The 21,961-nt window shown below is 35.9% G+C and overlaps 1 protein-coding gene across 4 annotated transcripts in view; it reads left to right on the forward strand.

Annotated features, from left to right (window-relative positions):
- Positions 1 to 21,961, forward strand: part of dpp6a (dipeptidyl-peptidase 6a) — a 455,219-nt gene that overhangs the window by 313,459 nt on the left and 119,799 nt on the right. For all 4 annotated transcript variants that reach the window (XM_056450197.1, XM_056450196.1, XM_056450194.1 and 1 more), the window contains exons 2-3: positions 7,812 to 7,926; positions 21,642 to 21,740. In XM_056450197.1, coding sequence (XP_056306172.1) covers positions 7,812 to 7,926; positions 21,642 to 21,740 — 214 coding nt within the window. The remainder of the gene's footprint in view (positions 1 to 7,811; positions 7,927 to 21,641; positions 21,741 to 21,961) is intronic.

Genomic DNA, 21,961 nt, shown 5'->3' on the forward strand with positions numbered 1-21,961 from the left:
TACATGTCAAAGACAGAAAGTGCAGTTTGTTCGTTCACCTCACCCCTCCCCCTCCTGTCTATCTGTTCCCATTGTTTTTCTGAGCCGCACTCAGGATGTAGTGTGTCTTTTCAAGTGTGTGTATATGTGTGTGTGTGTTTTTTCTCTTGGCTTTGTAAGCTGTAGTCTCCTCCAATCAGGGAATGAAAGCTGGAGTACTGCGCTCTCTCTCTCTGTTGCTATCAACAGATCTGTATTCATTTCACACCTGCCAAAACACTTTCTCTTTTTTTATTTATTTCTTTTCTGTATCCTTTCTCTTTGTGCGCACAACATGCCAGTAGATTATTTTCCTGATGTGTGACTGTGTGATGTATAAAAGCAACCTGTAGTTAGTGGTCAGCACAGATTTGTTGTATCGTTTTGAGTTGATGATTGTAAAAAATATATTTATTTAAATAATAAAACAACATGATGATGGTGTCCTGGACGGCAGCCATTATAAAGTATAATAGCTCTCCTGGTAGGAAAGTGTTGCGGTGGTTTAATGGAAAGGCAGAAGGCTTGTCATAAACAGGTGTGTGCGGCATGTTCGCTAAACAGCTGCTGTAATGGCACGGTCATTATGATAATGGCCCAGGATGGATGTCATAGATCTGGTTTGTCCCACTCACCCGTGTGTTTGTCTTATGAGCGTGCAGGTGTGGGCCATTACTGGACTGTATTACAGGATGTCTCTGCAGGTCTAGTAGTCTCACAAAACCAGGCTTGTATATATATATATTTTTTTTTTTGGCTGCAGTCAGTATACACATATCTGTATTTTCTTGAAATCCACGGACAGTGTCCTGGATGTTATTTGAATGTATTTTGAAGTGTAATTTATTCTTGTGATGGCTAATCCTAGTTTTCAGCAGATAAATTAATGACACCTCTCCACCAGGTGTGCATTTCCTAAAAGCATCATTACCCAGATTGGGTCACTGTTTACACTTTTACAAGCAATCCTGTGTTAAACAAAGTTCCAGCAAACATTCGCAAACAGCACAGCATTGTTCACTCAAAAATGTATTCTTGCTGCTTATTTAAAATGAGCCGAAAACTTAACTGGTTTTATTCAATCCACTTAAATTTGAAAAAAAAAAAGAAACAATTAAGTAAAATTAATCGATTTGTGTTGGGACAACATGAAAATATTGTGTGGAACCCAGTATGTTTGACAGTGTTGCGAGCTTGGGACAAATCTTCACTCAAAAAAAAAACAAAAAAAATTGCTGTTTGTATAAACTACTTATTTAAAATCAGCTGAAACAATACAATCCTTGATCTTTTTATGATGAATCTACTTAAATTTGTAAAAAGTAATAAGTTAACTTAATTCCTTCATGTTGTCGATTGTGTGGAACCCAGCTTTTTATACAGAGTTAGTTAGTTAGTTAGTTAGTTAGTAAGTAAGTAAGTAAGTAAGTAAGTAAGTAAGTAAGTAAGTAAGTAAGTAAGTAAGTAAGTAAGTAAGTAAGTAAGTAAGGAGGTAGGTAGGTAGGTAGGTAGGTAAGTAGGTAGGTAAGTAGGTAAGTAAGTAGGTAAGTAGGTAAGTAGGTAGGTAGGTAGGTAGGTAAGTAAGTAGGTAAGTAGGTAGGTAAGTAAGTAAGTATAATTTATGGCCTTATCTTTCCATAGCTGTATATGACTTAAAGGGATCATTATCCCAAAAATGAAAATTCTGTCATCATTTACTCACTCTTCACTTGTTTCAAACCAGTTTGAGTATTTGCCATTCAAAAGAAGATATTTTGAAGAATGTAAACTGGTAACCACTAACAACAGTAACAATAATATATTTTGAAATGTATTCTTGCGATGGCTAAGATGAGTCTTTAGCAGATAAATTAATGGCGCCTCTCCACATTTCCCAAAAGCATCATTAGCCAGATTGGGTCACTATTTCTACTTTTACAAGCAATTCTGTGTTAATCAAAAGTTCCAACAAACAGCATTGCAAAGTTCACTGAAAAAACTATTTTTGCTGTTTGTTCAAACTACTTATTTATAATGAGCTGAAACAACACAATTGTTGAGTGTTTTGGGGACAACTTAATTGTTTCATGTTCAATCTACTTAAATTAAATGAATTAAATGACTTACAGGAATCATTCACTCAAAAATGTCAATTCTGTTATCATTTACTAACCATGACTTGATTCAAACCAGTTGAGGCTTTTGTTATTCAAAAAAAGATATTTTGAAGAATGGTAACTGGAAACTTGTAACCACCTCAGTAATAACAGTATATTTATTGAATATATTTTGAAATTAATTCTTGTAGTGGCTAAGCTGAGTTTTCAAATTAAACTTAAATTGATAAACTGTATATAAACTTAAATTAAACTGTATATGACTTAAAGGAGTCATTCACCTAAAAAAATGATGGCATAGTTTTCAGCAGATAAATTACTGACATCTCTCCACCAGGTGTGCATTTCCCAAAAGCATCATTAACCAGCTTACTTTTTTAACTTTTTACCAGCAGTTCAGTCTTAACCACAGTTAAAAAAAAAAAAATCATTTGCAAACAGCATTGCAAAGTCATGAGGGTGGAAAAAACATCTCTCAACTGAAAAACCAACGTTTTGTTAGTGTGAAATGTGGCCTGATTTTTCCATAGCTGAGTATTTCTTAAAGGGATAGGTCACGCAAACATAAAAGTTCTGTCATCATTTACTCGCATCATTTACTCCCCCTTGAACTCTTGAGGTTTATTTTTATTGTTTGGTTTGTTTGTTTTTGTTTAAAAGAAGATATTTTGGAGAATGTTAGAAAATGGTAACCACTAACATCCATAGTTTGAACACCAAATACTGTGGAAGTTAATCATTACTAGTTTCCAACATTCTGCAATATATCTTCTTTTGTGTTTAACAGAACAGAAAATCTGACTTGTTTCATATAAATATAATCTAAATAAATGATGACAGAAGTTTCATTTTTGATCGAACAATCCCTTTAATTGAGCTTTTAACACATTTTAATTTTATGTAGTTATGCATATCTTGGCATTTACATGGATATGTACACAGACTATATCATAGCTACCTGAGGAAAACAAAGGAGAACAATCACAGCTAGTATTAATCAGACATTAATTAAATCACATACTGATTAATTAGCAGAAGTCATTACCGCGTGTCATTAACAACCGTTCTGTCATTTGAGTAGTTTGAACAACAGATGTGCGACAAAGCTACATTGTTTCAGTAACCGTTTGATGAGCTAGTTAATGTCTCTAATGATGTGTCATTGTTTATTTTATAACCAGGGAATATATTTTCATGCATTTTATGTTTTTCTTAACAGCTTGAAATATTACCTTAAAACAGGACCTCTGCAGACATTTATTTATATACACTACTTGATAAAAGTCTTGTCATCGATTTCAGTAGTAAGAGCAACAAATAATAACTTGACTTCTAGTTGATCATTTGGAAAAGTGTCAGAAGGTAGATGTTTTCCATAAATCATCTGTTGAACTGCATCCCAGTCATCACAAATACTGCAGAGGACCTAATGGAACCCTCATGGACCCAAGATTCTCACATAAATCAGTCAAGTTTGGTGAAGGAAAAATCATGGTTTGAGGTTACATTCAGTATGCGGGCTTGCGAGAGATCTGCAGAGTGGATGGCAACATCAACAGCCTGAGGTATCAAGATATTTGTGCTGCTCATCAAATTTTTCAGCAGGACAGCGCTCCTTCTCATACTTCAGCCTCAACATCAAAGTTCCTGAAAGCAAAGGTCAAGGTGCTCCAGGATTGGCCAGTCAAGTCACCCAGCATGAACATTATTGAACATGTTTAGTGTAAGATGAGGGAGGATGCATTGAAGATGAATCAAAAGAATCTTGATGAACTCTGGGAGTCCTGCAAGAACGCTTTCTTTGCCATTCCAGATAACTTTATTAATACGTTATTTTAATCATTGTAGAGATGTATGGATGCAGTCGTCACAATATTAATTCTTTTTCCACTGCAGCATGACTTTATATTCTATACTGTACATTATTTCTGTTAAGTGACAAGACTTTTGTCTAAGCAAAGTCAGACCTTACTGTTCTAATTAAAAAAGAAAAAATCAAGGCATGATCATATTTTATTTTGCTAAAATAAGCATAATCTAGAGGCCTTTGCCTTTCATATAAGCCACTTCTGATACCAAATGATCAACTAGAAGTCAAGTTATTATTTTTTGTTCCTAAAACTTGGATAGGCAACAAGACTTTTGTCAGGTAGTGTTTACATTGCTGTGCAGAAATTTGTAAATAAATAAATAAATAAATAAATAAATATAGAAATAATAAATAAAAACTTGCAGATTTTTGTGGAATGATGAAATACATTCAAGTTTTAATAATACGTAATAAAAAATATGGTAAATAAATCTTTCATTTAATAATCAACTAAAAGACAATATATTTCTTTACAAACTCTGTTGTACATAAATGATATAAATTTGCCCATTTGCCTAATTTGCCAATTATTCAATATAATACTATTACTAAAATTAATAAATACAGTTGAAGTCAGCCCCCCTGACTTATTAGCCCGTTTATTTTTTCCCTAATGTCTGTTTAATGGAGAGATTTTTTTCAACACATTTCTAAACACAATAGTTTTAATAACTCATTTCTAATAACTGATTTATTTTATCTTTGCCATGATGACAGTAAATAATACTTGACTAGATATTTTTCAAGACACTTCTATACAGCTTAAAGTGACATTTAAAGACTTAATTGGGTAAATTAGGTTAACTAGGCAGGTTAGGTTATCGCTTAAAGGGGCTAATAATTTTGACCTTAAAATGGTTGTAAAAAAATTAAAAACTGCTTTTATTCTAGCCGAAATAAAACAAATAAGACTTTCTCCAGAAGAAAAAAATATTATCAGACATACTGTGAAAATTTCCCTGCTCTGTTAAACATCATTTGGGAAATATTTTAAAAAAAGAAAATAAATTCAAAGGGGGCTAATAATTCTGACTTCAACTGTATATATCATTTAACCTAGGCTCTGTCTACATACAAAAAACAACAATCTGTCAGTGTGACTCTAGAGAGGAAGAGAGATAGTGCTGAAGAAAAGAAACACACAAAGAAAGAGAGAGAGACTTTAATGAGTCCTTGTAATGGGTGTCCCAGTAAACAGGCTCCGTCTACTGTTATCTCCAGGCTAATGATGTCTGCCGCGCTATTCAATTAGGACAGGAACAAGGTCACTAACAGCTCAGGCCTTAAAGAGTTTAATGCCGCCCTCGCCACTAGACTTCCACTCCATTAGTCTGAGTTGAGTCCAATAAAAACGTCAGGCCGCATATTACTTTCTGCTCTATTTGCATGCATTCTGGTTTAAAGTTCAAAAGTCCACTCAATGTCTGCTTGTCTTCAATTCTCATATTTTGCGAGAGTGCAAGATGTAATGATAGATTGCTGCCAAATGTTTAGCAAGATAATTTGCTCTATTTTTGACTCCTCAAAGATGAATTTCCATAAGATAAACAAAAAAAAAAACACCAACAAAAACCCCCAAAAGGATTTGTTTTGTCCCGCATGTGCAATTTATTCTTTCCAACAACACATGAACCGAATACACATAATTTATTCTTATTTTGGCATTTAGAAATGAAAAACCCCCAAGGATTTTCTGAACTTTAGACTTTATTTAACCAATAAATCTTCTAGCGTTGCTGCAAGGAGAAACAAAAAGTCACATGCTGTTTCTTTGTTTAATAAATAATTAATGATTGATCGATTTTAAAGGAGAGTAATGCGTTTTTAGCAGGATGTATTCATACAGTGTCGACGAGTGTAAATCAGATGTGTATATATAATAATATTCATGTTTTATGCTACGTTAAGGAAATGTATGTATACTTTTATGTGTCGATTGAATGTCTCAAGAAATACAGTTACAATGGTTTCCTATGACTCCACACTAAGGCGCGCCACACTGAACACATCTTTGGGGTTGAGAGGTACCTTTTTTTAATGATATACTAATGGTCATGAGCGTTTAGTGTGCTCCTTATGCGCCCTGCAAGCGTTTTAACCGCCTGCTGTGCCTCGCGTTTTTGCCCTTGCGCACTGTGCGCTCGCAGTTGAAAAAATCAACTCAAAGCGTGTTACGTCACTCGCATCCTTTTCATTCTCCAATCAAATAAAAGCAAAGGCGCGTTAAGGCGCCTAAAGTGTTTGTGTTGCCAAGACAACAACGGAGGCTTTTGAAGATGGAGGAGAGACTTGTGGTTGCTGTTTTGAGTTATTAGGAGCTATATGACTATTACAAATCTTGAAAATCTCAATATTATTAAATATTAAAAGGATATTAATATCAATAGCAACACTCTTGCGCAATACCCAGCTGATTCAGTCATTGCCTAGTTACAAAAAAAGAGCATCAAGCATCTTTTTTTCTTGTGAACAAAAAAGGCAGTGTGGTGCGAATGTAAATGCGCGTTCGGTGTGATCGGCCCCTAAGTGATCCTAAGTACCACTCCTGGCACTGGAAGCATTGCAATAAATGTTTTTTTTTTTTTCTGTTAATTGTTTCTTTATGATTGTATGGTATTATATGTTTATTTTGTGTTTTGTTATGGTTTTGAATATGGACTAAGTCTAAACTAAAGGAAATAACTTTTATAAACAATAAAAAAGTAAAGGAATTTTCAAGTAATTATCTATATATATATATATATATTTTAAAATGACTATTTTACTTTTGTAAATATTTTTATTTAGCTGAAGTATAGAATATAAAGTAAAAATAGTATAAATTTCATTAATAATAACAATAATAATAATAATAATAATTATTATTATTATTATTGTTGTTGTTGTTGCTGTTGTTGTTATTATTATTATTATTATTATTATTATTATTATTATTATTATTATTATTATTATTATTATTATTATTGTTATTATTACATACTCCTTTAAACTGTAACTATTGTCATCACATAAATAAAAAATATAATAATAAAAACTAAGAGTCTGAAATAAAGGAAATAATATTCATAAATAATAAAAAAATATTATTTTGAAGTAATTATTTATAACTTTTAAATGTATTTATAATTATTTTATTTATTATAATTACTTGTATTTAGCTAAAGTTTTATAATATGAAGCGAATAGAGTAAAATAATAATTATAATAATAATTATTATTATTATTATTATTTTTATTTATTTAATTTTTTTTATTATTTTATCCTTATATACTCATGTAAACAAACTATTTTCTAAATAATAATAATAATAATAATAATAATAATAATAATAATAACAACAATAAACTAAGAGTCTGGGATAAAGGAAATTATATTATAAATAATAAAAGTATTATTAAAAGGAACTTTTAAACTTTTTTTATTTATAATTCTTTTATAATTTTTTAAATATTTTTATTTAGCTAAAGTATATAATATAAAGTAAATATAGTATAAAAATTAATTATTATTATTATTATTATTATTATTATTATTATTATTATTATTATTATTATTATTATTATTATTATTATTATTATTATAGCCTCCTTTAAATTATAACCATTTTCATCAAATAAATAAAAAAATCCTCCTAGTCCCAAACTTTGAACAATACTGCCATATAAGATGACACTTTTGTACAAGAAGGTTGGCAGCATTTGTTTTAGGCCAACAGCAGTTTCCCAGGAGGGTTCTGCTCACTGACACACAACTGTCCTTGACTAACCTCCCATTTGCATTCATCGACTCACATGCTTTCTCTCTCTTTGTCCATGTCTTTCTGTAGGAGCTGGTGGGAAGTAACCCTCCGCAGAGGAACTGGAAGGGAATAGCGATCGCACTGCTTGTTATTCTGGTCATCTGCTCTCTGATCGTCACCTCTGTCATTCTGCTGACTCCAGGTACGCAGCTTGGGAGCAAAGGCCCCGGGGCCAAGAGCCTCTAGGCCATAGTACAAGCATACACAAACGTACACTTATAATGCTGCAAACAAACCAAGTGTCTACCTACAGATGCAGACTCCTATGTCACTTCATTCTGCCAGAACTCCTATTTTCCAAAACATCTTGCCTTGTTTCAGCTGGGATTAATACTATATACTATGGCCCCATTTACACTCTATACCGCTAAAAACACATGACCATACACACACACTCTGGCATGCGCTGTATGTGCACATCTGAGCCCCAGGCAGTCAGCAGGTGCTTTGAGCACACCTCCCCAGGTGAGAGCAGCGCATGTCCGACTGTTCATCAAGGATCTACCACTGGATTTCATCTTACTATATTTATTAAACGTGATATTTAGCTCATCTTGTCTCTATCTAAGGACTCTTCGGTCTTTTGAATCTATTACTTGTTCTCAGGTAATGTGTTTTAGCTGAGTGCAAAGATAAGTTAATATATTAATTTATGTAACCACGTATACTGATTCTGCACATTTGACTGAGTGCTTACCTTTATTTGCTGTATTGTGTAAACTTTTTGTATGTTACTTCTATTATGGCTATTATTGAATATTAAATCTGATATTCAGCAAAAGTGAGGGTTTGTTTTGTTATATATAAGCATCCAGTGAAGATGACGGTCATATAAATATGTAGCTACATGATGCCTTCTATAGTTAGTAAGGTAGACGTTGGATTTAGGTTTTGGGTAGGATTACGGATACAGAATATCATACTTTATAACTAGTAATGAACGGTTAATATCTTAGTAATAGGATCATTAATAAGTCAGTAGTTACTAGCATGAATTGTAACCTAAACTAGTGTAATGAATGAATGAATAAATGACCATTTTTTTATTTTTATTTATTTATCAGGATCCCCATTAGCCACCAAGGTAGTGGCTATTCTTCCTGGGGTCCATCGAACACAACACAAAATTACATTAATACATAACAACAAGACCAAAAAACATTAAAATGCAAAATTCATACATAACATCCAGATCAACAATCCACTTAATATTGTGACATTAAATACTGTATTTCATAAACGATTTTTTAAACCTCATTTTGCTTATTACAAAGCGTGTAATGTCTGATGGCTATTCATTCCATAATTTCATTTCTCTATACATTACAGTCCGTTGCTTTGCATTAGTTTTTGAAACAGGAAGCAATAAAATTTCCTTTTGATGCATGCCTGGTGTTAAAATTATGACTAGCTTTGCTATACAAAAATAGTAAAAAAAATTTATCCATATGTAAAAAAGTTTCCTTATTTAATTGTTATTAGTATTATTCATTATAATTATTAAATATAGTTTCAAATAAAAATTACAGTATTAAAATTTTAATTATTGTCAGAATGATAAATCTGAATTTGCAACAGCCTTTACTCCAGTCTTCAGTGCCACATTTACTTTTCATTTTATAGTTTATCTAGTTGCAGTGTATAGAATTACTATATAAATAGTATTTAAGTTTAATCATAGTTTATTTATAATAACTTTTTAAGGTGTAGTAAGAAAACTAACATCATTACCAAATTACATTTTATTTCTTGATACAAAAAAAAAACTAAAATTAAAGGGGACCTGTTATACAAAAATCACTTTTATAAATTGTTTAAACACAGTTGTGTGGCAACATTGTGTGAACACACTCACCGGCCACTTTATTAGGTAAATCTGTCCAACTGCTCGTTAATGCAAATTTCTAATAAGCCAATCACATGGCAGCAACTCCTGTCAGCTATGAACATGAAACTGAGGCTAAAATTCGTGCAGGCTCACCAAAATTGAACAATAGAAGATTGGCAACTTTGCCTGGCAAGGGCGTCGCTGGCCGGCACGGGCCCTCTGAGAAGTTATCACGTTTGAAAGTGCCCCCCGAGGGAGGGTGGGTGGGTGGGGGGGGGGGGGGGGGGATGGGATGGGTTGGGGGTTGGTAATCGCGTTTTAAAATGAAGAGAGGGGTGGGAATTCGCGTTTGGATATTTTCTTGGCACACTTTGGGTCCATTAGTGCCAATTGAGCATTGTGTCAACGCCATAGCCTACCTGATTATTGTTGCTGACCATGTCTATCCCTTTATGACCATGCAAATCATCTCAGACTAGTTTCTTGAACATGACAATGAGTTCACTGTACTCAAATGGCCTCCACAGTTGCCAGAACTCAATCCAATAGAGCACCTTTGGGATGTAGTGGAAAGGGAGATTTGCATCATGGATGTGCAGCCGACAAATCAGCAGCAACTGCTTGATGCTATCATGTCAATATGGAGCAAAATCTCTGAGGAATATATCCAGTACCTTGTTGAATTTATGCCACAAAGGATTAAGGCAGGTCTGAAAGCAAAAGGGGGTTTAGTCCGGTACTATTAGGGTGTACCTAAAAAAGTGTCCGGTTAGTATATATCCAGGTTCTATTAAACATTTATTAATTCTATTTGTTTATAACCGCACTCAATAAAATCAGTCTGCAGAAACACTTTGATTCACATTCTTCCTTCGTACGTGTCATCAGAGCGGGAAAGCCCCGCCCATCAGTGATAATTTCTTCCTCATTAGCATAAACAGTCTTGAGTGAGAAGCAGCAGTTCGCCATTAGAGTTTTGAATCTGCCACTAAGCTGACACGTAGGCATTTATAGCTCCACCCTCTTTTCAAAAGAGGGCCGAGGGAGCACAATCTCATTTGAATTTAAAGTGACAGTAACCACACATCACAATTTAAATAAAAGCCTATAAGGGGCAGATTCAAAGAGTTATAAAACATTATTTGAGCTGAAACTTCACATAAGGACATCAGAGACTTATTTTAGGAAAATAAAAGCTACAGTAGTTAGGTTGTATTTTGTACATCTGTCTTTTTTTCTGTATTTTCGACATGGTACCAAAAAAAGCAACTAAATTTGTGTACCAAACAGGATTAAGCTTTTAAGGGTTTAACTGCAGTGTGTATGTGGCCAGTGAAGCCTGTTACTGGCCAATATAAATCTCCGCGTCCCCTTCCTCTCCGAAAGCCATTAAAATCTCCCAGCCGTGCTTTAATTAGTGTGCTGTGAATGCTGGTTCGCCTACATTAAGCCAGTAAGTTCAGACTTTGAAGAACTAATTGAGTAGTTTTGTCCGCGTTTCCGTTCATTTTTTTCTTCTCTCTAATAATAAACGTAGTGGAAAATCTTTTAATGGAAGGCACAGATCGAGATAAGATACCCCGTTTGATTTGTTTTCTTTCTCCCTGTGTACATGACTAGATGTTTGTGTGTGTGCGTTGCCACATCCTCTTTCCATTTGGACACCATGTCTGGCTGCAGTCTTTTACTACACATCTAAACTGGAGCAAGGGATGGTTCAGGCAACCGGGCTAATAGAGGAGAGAGAATGGGCACATGCCGTAGAGACTGAGCAGGTGGCAGCTCTAGCTTGAGTTCTGACGCCTCTCCAAATCTACGGGACAGGACACGGACAGCGTCTCAAAAATCTCTGCAGACTGCTGAGTGTAAAGCAGGTCACTTATATAAGTGCACCTGATTTGAGCAGGAAAGACTGCAAATTGCAAACCATCAATAAGCTATTTTATTTCTGCAATGTGACATTTCGGTTTATTAATGCGCATACAGATTAATCATCAGCAGTTGACTGGATCATGTGGAGTCATTTCTGTATGGGTAATAAAAATAGTGAATGGCTAAAAAAAAGATTCTATATGGAGTTTAGAAGTTTCATTATGATGTTTTTTACAGCATTAAAGGGATAGTTCACACAAAAAAAATGATCATTTTGTTTTTATTTACTCACCCTTTACTTGTTCCAAACTTTTATTGGTTTCTTACTTCTGTTAAACACAAATAAAGATATTTTTTAAAAAGCTGGAAACCGGTAACCACTGACTTGCTTTGAAGGAAAATCAACTACTAATAGAAGTCAGTGGTTTTCAGCTTTCTTAAGGATGTCTCCTGTTGTGATGTGGATGTCTTCTGTTGTGTTGTGGAGAAAGAAACTCACAAAGGTTTGGAACCACTTGAGGGTGAGTAGACAGTGCGCACATTTAAATTTTTGGACAAAATATCCCTTCAAAATGATTGAAACAGTAACACTTCTTGTAAAGTTACATCACACGTTTTCTCAGAGGATGACAAGCTGTCACTCTAATACAAGTTTTATTTAAGGAGAAGATTACAAAGCACTGCAGTCTTTGAGTGTTCTGTGTTTGTTTGAGTTAATTCGTCTATTGAAATGTGTATATTCCATACAGGCTGAACGGTCAGTTCTTGTCACGTGACTCGCGGTGCACTCTCGGCATCAATTCAACTGAGTGCGTTTGGAAGGCGCGAGTGCATCAAGGCTGATTTTCATCGCACACCTCTATTGGAAGTAACGAACTTAAGGAACCTAACCTAGTAACCTAACCCTAACCCTAACTCTAAAAAGATGCGATAAATGGACGGCATGAGAGCGTCACACCGCTTGCGTGTGCAAACTGCACATCCCACTAGAAAATAACGAGCTTGCGCAAACTATGGGCAAGACATGATATGTGAACAGTCTCTAAAAGGCTACCGTCATTTGCGTTCTTCAGCAGTTGATATTTTTGCACAGACATGGTGGATTCATCTGATTTGTTGACAAATAGGTTGCGATTCCTTTACTGGGCCTTTTCCCCTTCACAAAGAAACTTTCCAGATGTCTGTTTCTTACCCGTTTAATTGCTTGTGGGTTTAATTTGGGCACTCAAGTGACCGAGATGTAACAGAGAGAATACAGTCATTTTTCAAAATAAAAGATTTTTCAAAATAAAAGATCGTTCAGACTCAAATAATACATATAATGGAAATAATTAATGATTTTTTTGTGCTGCCTGGTACCAATTGATCCACGGACTGGTACCAGTATAACAGTATATCCACTTGTTAAGTGGTGGCATAAGGAATACTGTTTCCAGGTTCAAGCCACTACTTATTTGAATTGAGAAAGTACTCAATTATGGCCAAGTGAGTTTTATATAAAATCATGATGTATAAAACAGTCTCTAGGCATGCTGCCTTACAGACACCAATATTTTAACAATTTATAAAAAATTATCACTGGCATTGATTATCTTTGCCATGATGACAGTAAATAATATTTGACTAGATATTTTTCAAGACACTTCTATACAGCTTAAAGTGACATTTAAAGGCTTAACTAGGTTAATTAGGTTAACTAGGCATATAGCCTAAAGGGTCTAATAATTTTGACCTTAAAATGGCTTTTAAAAAATGTAAAACTGCTTTTATTCTAGCTGAAATAAAACAAATAAGACTTTCTCCAGAAGAAGAAATATTATCAGACATACTTGTGAAAATTTCCTTATTCTGGTAAACTCTGGGAAATATTTAAAAAAGAAAAAAAAATTCAAATGGGGGCTAATAATTGTGTGTGTGTATATATATATATATATATATATATATATATATATATATATATATATATATATATATATATATATATATATATATATATATAATGATCATGATTTTCTAAAGTATTGCACTTGGCACTTGGAGCGCTTGGACCCGGAAGCAGCTTTGTGTGACGTCACACTAAACAGAATGCAACACAGTACTAAACAGTTATAAGTACTTCCATAGATTTATTAATCTCTTTAATAATCTGGGGTCACCACAGCGGAATGACCTGCCAATTTATCCAGCATATGTTTTTAACGCAGCGAATGCCCTTCCAGCTGCAGCCCAATTCTGGGAAACACCTATACACACTAAGGCCAATTTAGCCTACCCAATTCACCTATAGCGCACGAACACAGGGAGAACATGCAAACTCCACACAGAAAATCCACCTGACCTAGCTGAGGCTCGAACCAGCAACCTTCTTGCTGTGAGGCGACCGTGTTACCCACTGCGCTACCGTGACGCCCCTCCATAGGTTTATATAAGTGACATTAAATCATTTAATAAAATACATTTTTACAGTAATTTTTGTTACATTTAAAAAGCCAAAAACACCAACCCCAACTGCCTTTCCTAATTGATTTCTGATACAGAATAATGTGTATTTATCATGTTGATTTATGTCGTGAAAAAGTCAGCTCCTACGGTTTACACAAGCTCTTTTTTCTAAATATAATTTGAACTCTCCAAACATTGCCCTTCATGCAAGTCCCAGGAGGAGGTCATAGTAATAGAGCCTCTGTCAGTTCAGCATCCTCCCCGCTGCCCTGCTGATGAACAGTTCACCGTTATCCACACTGCCAGATACAAAATGCTCCTGACACCGCACCACAGTCCATCAATGTTGTTACTCTGGATTTTCTTCTTTTTTTTGATGTAACTCTCTTTGATGTAACTGATAGCTTGATATGATGGGCTCGATCAGCGCTTTGACTGGAAAACTGGGTCAGGTCTACTTTTATCCCCAGCTTTATTATTATGTTTTTAAAGGGAAACATTTCCGATTGAAGACTGATGCTTGACTGACACCATGACAGCTAATTGGACATGTCAGTGGAGCTCATCTCTTTGAGGGTTTGAGATGGAAACTCCTTTTTCTCGCAAATCTCCTAGGAACCGTTGTGCAGCGTAGCAGGGGGTCTGTCAGATAACCTTCCCGGAGTTATTTCCGCCTCTCTGTCCTGTTGTTACAGAAATTGCACATAGAGATCAGCCAAGTCACCTTAGGACTATTCGAGAATTTTTAGCAATGCGGTCGCATGAGGATTTCTTCCTAGAAGCAAAACTTTTTAACGCCTTTTAAATATTTTGTTGACATCCAAGCTGACAGCTGTAAATTTGGGTCAGTTATACCAGCCTCTCTCATGAATACTAACAATGCATAAACAATCTTGTGTGCATCTCTCAAAGCACACGATTCAATGAAAACATTGTCAGCGCATCAAAAATGCAGACGTCTCTAATAATAATTGTACTTTCTCAGAGCAATCACGTTGCATTTCCATATCAGCAGATGATGAAAATAATACTCTCTCTTCTCATGGCTCACATCAACCAAGCAGCATCCATTAAGCAAAATAATGACCAAGCGGAAGGTCTTCATTTCCTCTTAATCGTTTCATTAGCTTTGGGCCGAAGGGCTGGCAAGTAAGATCCACACGTCTGTCAAACAAAGAGCAGAGCATATGAAATAAGCAGGCCTACAGTCTTACAGATAACACTGTGATCTTCTTAACCAACAAAAGTTTATTTCATTCAGCCGTTCGGACTTTGAAGTGGAGAACATCTCCCAGCTTATGAAAGCTCTTGCTGTTCTTTAATTAATGCCTGTGATCGTCCTCATTTTCCTGTGTGTTCAGTTGCACAGTCCTTATTTTCGCCCGTTTCTTGCCTGTGGATTTCTGGGTGAGGTTATTCACTGCTCTTAAAATTATGCAAAGACATCCATATGGGAATTTTCACACATTAACACCTCCTTGCACTGAAAGCTAGAATCTCCCTAGATGAGGGACAGAGGAATAGCCTGCTATTTCCCTCATGGTATATTCTAATGTTTATATGCATCGAATGATTAAAAATGTGAAGCATTCAATGGGGTTATGCTTTCAGTAAGTTTTATTTTGGGGAAATAAATAATAGTAATCTTGAAAATCATAATAATCATGTTACATTGGATTGGGAGATAGTAAAACAATTGGATGTATTTAAAGTCATTGGAACAACATAGGGTCATTCTGAAAACGTAGCCCTATATACATTTCTGGAGATGGTGAATTATGTAGTACATATTGCTGCATTTCGTCCTTAAAATGAACGATACAGGTGGGTATGACACACTCTCAGAAATAAAGGTACGCGAGATGTCACTGGGGTGGTACCTTTACAAAAGGTATAAATTTGTACCTAAAAGGTCCATATTAATACCTCAAGGGTACATATTAGTACGTAAAAAGAACAAAAGTGTACCTCTTAAAATTTGTAGGTACTAATACATACTTTTGAGGTTCCAATATGGACCCTTTAAGTACAAATATGTACCTTTTGTAAAGGTACCACCCCAGTGACAGCTTGCAGACCTTTATTTCTAAGAGTGCACCGTTCCATTTCGCCCAAACCAGCTGACTGCTTACCTCCGTATGGTCGGCTTTTCTGCTGTTAATAGTTTGTCCAGTGGCTCGCCATGTACATTGGCGGACTTGAGACACAGAGAGGAGTTAACCACGACAATGTAGTTCAAGTTCGGTGGTTCTAGAAAGCGGGTAAGACAAAAACAAAAGCAAAAAAAAAATTAATAAACAAATAAATAACAAAGTGAGAATGTGGTAAAATCTGAAAACTTGGTAAAAATCATACAAGGACTTTTCTGGATTGCTTTTTAAAACTCTGTTGTTAGATTCAGTGAAGTGGGTGGTCGGGTCAGTCGGTGCTTTTGAAAACACTATTGGTTGGGTTTAGGGAAGGAGGAAGGTAATCGGTCAGTCAGTCGACAGCGGCCTCAGGTGGATTTTAAGCAAGAAGAGCATGTGCAAATGGCACTCGCGAGAGAAATTTGAGATCTCAAAAAGCGTACACAGCGGCCTCTGGTGAATTGAAATGTATTTCAGAATGTACACCACAATTAAAATGTTTGGATCAGTATTTTTTTTTTTTTTTTTTTTTTAATAATTATTTTTTAGGGGTTTTCACCTTTATTGGGATAGGACAGTGGAGATTTTACAGACAGGAAAGTGTGGGGAGCAGAGATAGGGGAAGGAGCGGCAAAGGGCCTTGAGCCGGGAATCGAACTCAGGTCGCCGTGAGCACCTTGGTGCTATATGTCGACGCACTAACCACTAGGCTATTGGCGCCGACGGATCAGTATTTTTTTATGTTATTATTTGAATGAAAGGCTGGATGTAATACAGCTACAATTGAATAACGCTTTATCTAACTGTTTTGTATTTTAATATATCATATAGTTTTTAGCAGCCATTACTTAATGGAATAGTTCATTCAAAAATGCAAATCATGTTATTTATTATTCACCCTCATGTCTTTACAAACCCATATGTTCGTCTTTAGAGCTCCCTCATCCTCCATAAATAGAAACACGTCCAACAACACATTCAAAATCTAGAAATACCTCAAAACAGTCTGCCCCTTCTGTCGCTGCTATGTTTTTTGCAGATTCTGTTTTTAAGAAGACACGTAATTGTGCTTCTTTATGAGTGCATTGACTATTTTTTAGTGTTGGACTGGGTTATGTGCTTGTTTTTGTCCTTGTTTATTTTCTTTCTTTCTTTCTGGTTATTCATTCATTTATTTTCCTTCAGCTTAGTCTCTTTATTAATCAAGGGTCGCCACAGTGAAATGAACCTCCAACTTATCCAGCATATGTTTTACGCAGCGGATGTCCTTCCAGCTGCAACCCAGTACTGGGAAATATCCATACACACTCCATACACACCAATTTTAATTTATTAAATTCACCTGTATGTCTTTGGACTGTCGGGGAAACCGAGCATGTATACCCCTGTAAACATTCCTGGCCAGCGCGAAATACGTGCCAGGACGTGCGTTTTTTGTTTTGTTTTTGCGGATACATTCAAGGCTACTGTCTATCCTTTTTTTAGATCTCAAATTTCTCTCGCTAGTGCCATTCGCACCTGCTGTTTTAGCTTAAATCCACCAGAGGACATTGTCAACTGATTGACTGAATGACCGACAGATCCCCCCACCCACTCCCTTCCCTAAACCAAAACGATAGTGTTTTCAAAAGCACCGATTGACCAAATCACCCCGTCCCTAAACCTAAAACTGACAGTGTTTTCAAAAGCAATGCCAAAAAATTAAAACCCTTGTGGCTGCCTGATTTTTTTTACCACATTTTCAGATCTTACCTCATTATCACACTGTTATGTACTTGTTAATTTTTTGCCTTTTGTTTTAGTTTTGCCTGCTTTCTGAAACCGTTCTTCACCAGACTCAAACCGTCGTGGTCTACTCCATCGTCGAGGTCAACTCCTCTCTGCATCTCAGGTCTGCCGACGTAACTATCGATTAAACTAGTAACAGCGGAAAAGGCATCTGCACGGAAGTAATCAATCAGCTGGGAGAACCATCAACAGTGTCATCCCGGGTAGTGTTCATTTTAGAGACTATAGGCAGCGATGCATAGCTCTGGCTACATAATTTGCGCTCTCCAGAAATGTATGCAGGGATACGTTTTCACAATGAGCATGTGTTTCTAACATTTGTAAAATGTTTTTTTTTTGCAAAGCTCTTACCATGACTGCTTTAAATGGCTGCCAATTGCAGTGTACTTTTGAAAATGAATGCTTACAGTAATGATTATTTATCTAGTGGCATTGGTGGGCAACTCAGCTTTAATAGTGCTCAGTCCAGGGACGCGGCAGCCTCTGTCTATATAGCGAGCAGCCAGGCAGAGAAGCTTCCAGCTGGGCTCATTTCTTCTCTTTGCATCATGGAAGAAAATCAACACTCGGCTTGTCAGCTTTAACATAGACACAACAGTGCGCATCCAAGAAATTCCTTTTGTTATCACGCTTTGAAACTCAATTGATTGAACTCATTGGAAATGATTATTAAATCTTGTCTCCATAATAGCTGAATGTTTATGTAATGTGTTTTTTTTATCTATTTATTTCAGGCTTAGATGTCATTCCCAGATTATCTATTTTTTTTTTTTTTGTGCAACTTCTGATACAATTTTTAACAGCCTACTGGGAAACTATGTCATAGATACAGATACTGCTGTAGTGTGCACTTGTGCCTATGTAACATACAAGAAACAGAATAGAATTCAACACTGTGATATACTGCACACATGGCTCATTTTTAGTTCTTTGAATAGATGTGGATAAAAAATAAAATAAAAAACATATATTTGCAGTGGTATACAATTAATAAACTCTGCAATGTTACGACAGAATCTAAATTGGTTGCAAAATATATGTACACCATTAGAAATGGTTAATTAACGCATTTGCCTCATAATTATAATCTACAGGTTTTAATCTTGCAATTATGAAAATTTTTTTGAGATATTGTCTGTCATTTATTTCTAATTTGCTGATTATTTTATTAATTTGATGAAGTTAATATATTACAGAGGCAATTTTATATACAGATCTAAAATGCAGATTTGACCTGTCAGTGGGTGCACATGGCTCCTGAAAAGTATAATAGTAAGAGAAATAGTGGATGTATTTTTTTTACTCAAACACATTGAAGTGAAACAGTGTATAACCAGCCTGATCTCACGAGAAAACGTAAGTATTTTGCATTTTGTCAGTTTAGTGGCTAATTCGTACGAAAAAAACAAAATTGTACAATTTTAAAAAGGAGGCGTGGCATGTAACCCCACCCCTAAACCCAACCGTCATTGGGTGATGAGCAAATCGTACAAAATTGTACGAATTAGAACATGCGAATTCATACGAATTAGCCACTGAATCAAAAAGTTACAAATTGCTCTGAGATTGTGTTGGTATAACATTATATAATGAATAGAATTATTGTTAAAAATGAAGTTATGTATTGTTTGTTGCATATTTAATTATTTAGGTGATTTGTGTAAATGGTGTGTTTAAATTAGGCTACCACCGCAAGTATATTTCCAACCTGTGGGAAGCACTGTATAATATACAGTTAGGCCCATAAATATTTGGAAATCGACACAATTCTAAAATTTTTTGGCTCTATACACCAACAAAATGGATTGGAATTGAAAAGAACAAGATGCGCTTTAACTGCAGACTGGAAGCTTTAATTTGAAGATATTTAGATCCAAATCAAGTGAATGCTGTAGGAATTACAACAGTTTCTATATGTGCCTCCCACTTGTTAAGGGTCCAAAAATAATTGGACAATTGGTTTCTAAGCTGTTCCATGGCCAGATGTGTGTTATTCCCTCATTATCCAAATTACAATGAGTGGATAAAAGATCCAGAGTTCATTTCAAGTGTGCTATTTGCATTTGGAATCTGTTACTGTGAACTCTCAAGATGAGATCCAAAGAGTTGTCACTATCAGTCAAACAAGCTTTTATTAGGCTGAAAAAACAAAACAAACCCATCAGAGATATAGCAAAAACATTAGGCGTGGCCGAAACAACTGTTTGGAACATTCTAAAATAGAAACAGCGCTCCAGTGAGCTCAGCTTCAACAAAAGACCCGGAAGACCATGGAAAACAACTGTGGTGGACGACCAAAGGATTCTTTCTCTGATGAAGAGAAAAAAACCTTCACAACTGTTGGCCAGATCAAGAACACTGAAGAAATCAGGAAAGTTTGATTCATGATTATTATTCTGTCCAATTACTTTTGGACCCTTAACAAGTGGGAGGCACATGTGCAAACTGTTGTAATTCCTACAGCGTTCACCTGATTTGGATGTAAATGCCCTCAAATTTAAGCTGACAGTCTGTAGTTAAAGCACATATATTTGTTCATTTCATTTCAAATCAATTGTGTTGGTGTATAGAGCCAAAAGTGTTAGAATTGTGTCGATGTACAAATATTTATGGACTTAACTGTGCATATATATATATATATATATATATATATATATATATATATATATATATATATATATATATATATAGCCGGGTCCCACCCACGATCCATCGCTGTGCCCCCAAATTACCAGGGCGTTATCCATTCTGCCAAATGGGCTACTCTGTAGACTGGACCAGACCAAAGTCCAGTAGGCAAAGTAAAACTAAATGTTTCCTAAGCTGATCCCTAACATCAGTTGCAGAGACTTTATGATGCTGGCTCTTCTGCAGTCCTCTAATTAGGACACACCAAACGGCTCATCCTGAAGACAAATGGAACAAATCAGATATTGCCTTTTTCCCAATGCATATGAAATGAGTCATACGCTAGACGAAAGCACTGCGTGATCATATCTGATGTGCTGAAATGATGACTAAATAAATCTGCTTAGTGCTGGCATCGGCTGTAAATGCACAAAACCCGTTTTTAATAATGAAACATTCAATTGGTCTAAAGCAGAGCCTGGAGGAACGCTTGATTGTGTTTACCTCCATGTTCCTTCTCTGCAGCGCTGGAGAATTACACCCATGCACATACCCGCACACATACACAAGTCAAAGTGACAGCCTAATATTAGTCGGAGCGAGATGAAGTGTGCGCGAGTTGATAGATTCTTCCCTGCTTTTCTCTGTCAGATGCATTCTCACCTTATGTGGCTGCCATTTAATGCAAAGCTCTGCCGGCGCATTCTTTAAAATGCTTTTTCCACTAACGCCGCATGTTCAGTATCTCTAGGTATTGATGTGGCAGTGAGTTGCTGTGTGCTGAACGAATGAGTGGTAATGTCAAACAGTGATGGCCTGATGGAGGCGATCTCTGCGCTCTGAGCGCAGCAGTACGGACCAGATAATGAGCCCAAGCGCTGCTGGAGGCTGGAACAGTCAGAACTTTCCAGTGCTGCGTTAAGAGAGCACTGTGGTTTTCACATCAAGCCCTGGAGCCGCAGTTGCCATTACAGAAGCGACTACTGCTTCTTTTAGAGGAAAAGCACCAGGCTGCCCTCTAAGAAGAGTTTGTCAGCCCATTCAGTCGGATGCAGATGTATTTTGCCTCTTCTGTGAACCTGAAAATCTGAGAGTTTTTGACACGATGGTGGAGGCGTGAAAATTTGGAGATCTTGATGGTAAAAGTCTGTTCTTTTTGTCTCCCTCTAGGTGAGGATGATAGCCTGGCCTTTAAGGAAAAAGTGACAGTGGAAGAAATCTTCAAGAAAGACTTCAAAGTTCACGACCCCAACGCTAAGTGGATCAGCAGTAAGTGGTCTCATCTGCAGACGTTTGATTTCCTCTAGTTGGGGTTCTTCCATTAGCTGGCCAGTAGCTAATGCGATTGCTCAGATTATCTGAGCATTGAGTCACAAACGGACTATAATTCTCATTGTGCACATAATCAATTCAGAGACGGAGCTGAAGTCAGGGTTGTGCGTTACTCATTTTCTTTTCAAGGTAAAAACGAAAAGTATTGATTCTTTTGT

Source organism: Danio aesculapii, chromosome 24, assembly GCF_903798145.1.
Source record: "Danio aesculapii chromosome 24, fDanAes4.1, whole genome shotgun sequence".
Classification (NCBI taxonomy): domain Eukaryota; kingdom Metazoa; phylum Chordata; class Actinopteri; order Cypriniformes; family Danionidae; genus Danio; species Danio aesculapii.